Source organism: Zea mays, chromosome 8, assembly GCF_902167145.1.
Source record: "Zea mays cultivar B73 chromosome 8, Zm-B73-REFERENCE-NAM-5.0, whole genome shotgun sequence".
NCBI lineage: Eukaryota > Viridiplantae > Streptophyta > Magnoliopsida > Poales > Poaceae > Zea > Zea mays.
Genome location: NC_050103.1, coordinates 101,416,572 through 101,421,553, shown reverse-complemented (window position 1 = coordinate 101,421,553; position 4,982 = coordinate 101,416,572). Strand labels below are relative to the sequence as shown.

General features: G+C 46.3%; 1 protein-coding gene across 2 annotated transcripts; it reads left to right on the top strand.

The window, feature by feature from the left end:
• Positions 1 to 535: 535 nt before the first annotated feature.
• Positions 536 to 4,607, top strand: LOC109941441 (uncharacterized). 2 transcript variants are annotated; one of them, XM_020542403.3, is made up of 4 exons: positions 536 to 885; positions 999 to 1,797; positions 1,933 to 2,150; positions 3,683 to 4,604. In XM_020542403.3, exons 2-4 carry the CDS (start codon positions 1,038 to 1,040, stop codon positions 4,241 to 4,243), a joined length of 1,539 nt encoding a protein of 512 aa, XP_020397992.1. In that variant the 5' UTR covers positions 536 to 885; positions 999 to 1,037; the 3' UTR covers positions 4,244 to 4,604. The 2 variants fall into 2 exon arrangements, with proteins under 2 accessions (XP_020397992.1, XP_020397991.1); XM_020542402.3 differs by having other exon boundaries at positions 597 to 1,797; positions 3,683 to 4,607.
• Positions 4,608 to 4,982: the final 375 nt, after the last annotated feature.

Here is a 4,982-nt window from a genome sequence, read left to right as displayed (position 1 = left end):
TCCTGTGCCCCATGTGTTAGCAGTCAATCAGCATGAAGGACCCTACCCTATGAAGTGCTGACATAGATTTGATGTTCATATTCAGAGTGGAAGCTTGCTTTTAGTGATGGCATTGGCGTGCATGCCAGTTGCTAGCTTATTTTTATGCATGATCGTGTGCTTAATTCCTGCATAGCATATATATGATGTCGCCGTTGTTTCTTTCATTCCATGTACCGTGAACATCATAATATATGCTAGTTGGCAACTTATTTTTATGATGCAGTCGGTTTCTACAAAGTATACGACTCCTACATTTCCACTCCTATGAACATCAGAATGTAATTTGAACGCGTCGCAAGCTTTGCTCTGAATCACCGGCTTGCTAGTCTTACATGTGCCAGAGGAGCTCCCAGAATCCCATGTTTTGGCAGGCAATTAGTATGAAGGACTCTTGACGGTGGGTAGAAGATAGTCCCATAATTGATGACGTGTCACAAGTTTAAAGTATTGGGGAGTAAATTATTATGGAACTGCTGTGCGAAGATAAGATTTTAGGGAAAAAGGTTTTTAGCGGAACCCCTAATACATAGTTTTTGGGAACAATTGTTTAGGAGACTGTTGGATTTGCTCTTAACCCTAGCTCGGTCTCAGCAAACCCACCCGTCTGTTCTCGTCGTGGCGGCCGCCCTGTCCCCATTCCCCAATCCCTGTCGCCGTGTCCCCAATCCGGCTCCGGCAATCCCACACCCAGCAGTCCAGCTCCAGCACCACCAGCGCCGCCCTGCCCCACGCGGCCACACCCAGGACCCAGCGGCCAGCACTACTGCCAGGCTGGCAGCGCGCGGAGGTCCAGCGCCAGCCGCCAGCACCAGGCTGCCAGGTCTCTAGTGACTCGATGTCAAGGTACTCAGCGTGCTGGCAGCCGATCTAGGTCTCTATGTGTCCTTTGAGTCTTCTCTCCATATAAATTCATCATAAAAGCTCAAGACCTAGATCGGCTTTTCCCCCTTGTTCAGCAAAGGCGTTTCGGGGTGTTCATCGTGGAACGATCGATCATGGCGGAGGGGGAGACATCGGCGGAGGAAAAGAGGAGGTGGACGGGGCCACCAGAGGCGCAGGAGTTGGAGGAGACAAAGAGGAGGCGGACGGGGCCACCAGAGGCGCAGGAGTTGGAGGAGCGCCTGGACTCTCTCAGGGACAAAATTGCGGCCGCAAGGCTTGTCGCTGGCAGCCGATTCGGCGAGGAGCAGCGACGGTCCTTGTTGCAGGAGTGGTTGCGCCTCGCATCTGCCAAGTTGGATCTGGATCTCTCAGGCATGAGCGAGTTCGACCGATCAGCAGAGGCGTTGCCTTGGTTGATGCCGCCGGAGGAGGCAGACAAGAGGACGACGCACACGCGGCAAGAGGCGCAGGAGTTGGAGGAGCGCATGACCTGTCTGCGGTTGCTATTCGAGGACGCAACAGATGACAGGATTCTCGCCAGAGAGGAGCTTGGAGCAGCAGCCGACGAGTTCCTGCTCCGCTTGACGACGCGCCGACAGGCCTTGACGCGCGAGTACTCGCGCCTCGCCAACCTGAAGAGGCCTCTAGATCTCTCCGGCATGACCGAGGCCGACCGGGCGGCGGAGGCGGAGAGGCTGAGGGAGGAGAAGCTGCAGAAGGCGCGTCAACTCCAGGACCAGGGGGACATGAGCGGCGCCCGCGAGTGTGAAGGTCTGGCACGCATCATCGACTTCGATGTCAAGCAGGGTGGCGAATACCTCAACAGTATCTGCTGTGTCGGCAACATCTACACCTTCGACCACACAGAGGAGTGTAAGTTCCTCAGGCAGTCACAGTAATTCTTAACTGACTCATGTTCTTGACTGCATGTCAGCATGTGTGATTTGTTCCTGCTTATTGGTTCCATTATACATATATCATTAGTTCATTACATGTGCTTCCTCACAGCGCCCGTTGGTCCGATGAGATTTACCAACAGACCCTGGCAAGACAAGATGTGTGTGAATTGTGCGTCGATAAACATCCTATCTGTCAAGATTGCATGCTCGGATATCGACTTCCCCATCCAAGTCTATGGCACCGTTGTTGCCAGGGACTGCATCGACTACAAGTGTGTTTACCTCTTCCGCCGAGATAATGACCATTGCCAACTCATCAGCTCTAATGTACGTACCTACAACTTCTTCCTTCCCTCCCTCCCTAATCGCATCATTCCTGTTATTTCAGGTTGCTAGCTAGCTCTCCTTTTTTTTCATATGTATGACTGTATGCAAAGGGAGAGGGAGGGAGGCTAAGATCTATATACTCTTGACCTGCAATTGATTTATACTAGTAACTTGCTCGCGCCTAGCGCGAGTCTTCGATCAATGCTGAACACATTTAAAAGCGTGTTGTTTTAGATATATGGAGCAAAGCATATGTGGATATATCTAAACAAACAATTGTCCACGGTAGTAGAACAATTAAGTCTACAAATGTAGCAGCATCAGCAATCTAGATGTCAACATTCTAAGTTTCAGATTAATGATCTTAAGGACAACATAATAGAGGCTGATAACTCTATTGTGTGTAATAGATGAATTTAAGGTTAATTTACTATTATTTACATCATGGCTAGCAAATATACAAATTAAAAGGTGCATATTTAGAAAAACAAACAGGAAATGTGTTAAGCATACATGTTTTCCTCGGAGTGATGACTTTTGGAAAGTGAAGTTGTGATGTCTCCATGCAATGGACCGATATGTGGAATCAGTAAAAAAAAAGGTTAAAATCCACATAAATCGGTGTACAATTAATAGAAAATGGGGAAAAGTACATGTGTTAGTTATCTATATCTTCTGCACTGAAATTAACATGGAGAATTAGGTAGGGCATAGATTGTTAATTGCTTGGTAATATCTATGAACAAAATTAATGGTGTCTTTAAGAAATGCATACGTATACAAGGACGACACATGAATAGCAGCTGCACAAAAATATAGTAAGGCTGCACTGACATTTAACACTTACCATGAAAGAAAGCAAAATCATGTAATCCTTCGTCAGCTCAAAGAGAAGCAATATTGAAGTCAATGGGAATGAATAGACTGAAGCTAGTGTAGCAGCCATTCTGACCTACAGAAAAATAGAGATAGTGCACATCATTACTTATCGCATCAGGAAAAGTGAGTTGCAAAGCAAACCAGAGCCTAGGCTTGTGGCAGTGCAACGACAACATTACCCTCAGTAAAGTTGAAATTATTAAATAAGCTACCGACGCCCTCCAAAACAGTTCCAGCAGCAGCTCCAATCATAAGACTTAGAGCATATAGCCTGTCTAAAAGGTCAGAGTCCTTGCAGAGGGCAATTGTAACTACCTTTGCAGCTGCTATTTGAGTTAGCTATCAGGTAGTTGGAGCAGAAGCACTTTCGTTACTATGCAATATGTCCTCGACATTTGTGAAACCCTAGTATAAAATCACTGAATATTTTAGAGCTATGGTAGCAGCTCCTAGCCCACCCAAAGCAGGGTACACTGTAATAGGAAAAGTTTTATACGCCTAAAAGAATCTTGAAAACCATCCTACCAATCCATCAAATACCACACTGCCTTTGTCTACTCGATTCTACCATAACATTGATCTGAAACATCTTTTTCTAGGAAAATATGTACGCATGCCACTAGCCTGTCATTTTACACCTTTTTCACATGCAGGAAGAATCATTGATCTTGACTGGCCCAAAACGGGGACTTGCATTGTGGTACGATGCTGATTATGTTCAGACTGATCTCTGGGTCAAGGATCGTCAAGGGCATTGCAAACAATTCAGTAAGGGGATCGTGAGGATCCCAGGCAATCAAGTGTTTGACAAATGTGAGCCTGAAACAGTATCTCTTGCTACCAGGCTCAGTACTGTGGATGTGACATATGACGTTGTGGAATGTGCGGTGGAGGCAACTGTTGCAGCTGAAGTTACACAGGGGGAATTCTATGGAGCAATGACTGCCCACACCACCAGAAGCAAGAGGAGGATTGTGCTGTTTGATAGCCAAGTAGGAGGTGATAAATGTCATGGTTTGATTCAATTGATGCGACCTGTTGTATCGGTCTCTGTGATGGACAAGCTGAAAATTTTCGCAACGACCGCTGCTGGTGTCTCTACAGGCGTTGAAGTTACTCCTAGATGGAACGGTGGACACGAATTCGTACTCACTTTAGGTGACGCTACGATTTGTGTGAAGGTTACTTGGTCGATGGTAGATCCACGGCTTTAAATGGGTTCGCCTGTTCGTTGTTAAGCATCATCGGTGGAAGTGTAGTAGTGTTGCATTGGAAGGGTTTATTCTACTCTTGTTATTTGTCTAAATGCATCATTTTTTTTGTGTGGTGGTGGTGGGGTTGTGTTGCTGGGTTCTCAGGTAATATTTTAAATAAAACCTGAAAATCCAGGCAGAGCTCACCTTTTGGTGCGGCCATGGTGGTCTTCACCTTTTGCTGGGTTCTCATGCTTGTTTGAGGCAGATATGATGAGTGGCTACAAACAGACTGGAGCGTTCAGGTGTGCGAGCATCCAGAGCTGAACGGAATTGTGATTCTAACTGACTAGAAACTGAAGAGCCTCCTTTCAGTTTTAAATTGTGCATCGGAATTGTAGAATTGTTATCTTAGCTTTCAAGGCATCGGCACTTCAACCTTCGGTTTACTCGTGTGTGAAGTCGTAGAAACATTGGCCCTTTCGTTCGTTCTCTTGGGAGAGTTCCAGTGGCGATGAAGCTTTTCAGTTTTCACAGCTCGGATGTGAGCAAATCCATTAGCTCCTGCACTGCATGGTACGGTACCTGCTACGTTTTGAACATTTGTGAAGCATTCAATTTTTTTTTTTGCCTTTGTTTAAGACAGACTGCTTATCACAAAGCATCCTCTGTCGGTTCAAGATATACAGCACTGTCTACCTGATAACAGGTGGACTATACAAAACTCCAGGCAGCTAGGAAGGCTCTATCTGTATTGTTC

Coding starts and splice junctions, on each gene's coding strand:
- LOC109941441 (XM_020542402.3), top strand. CDS start 1,038: ATGGCGGAGGGGGAGACATCGGCGGAGGAAAAGAGGAGGTGGACGGGG. Junction 1,798..1,932: donor CTTCGACCACACAGAGGAGT/GTAAGTTCCTCA, acceptor GCTTCCTCACAG/CGCCCGTTGGTCCGATGAGA. Junction 2,151..3,682: donor GCCAACTCATCAGCTCTAAT/GTACGTACCTAC, acceptor TTTCACATGCAG/GAAGAATCATTGATCTTGAC.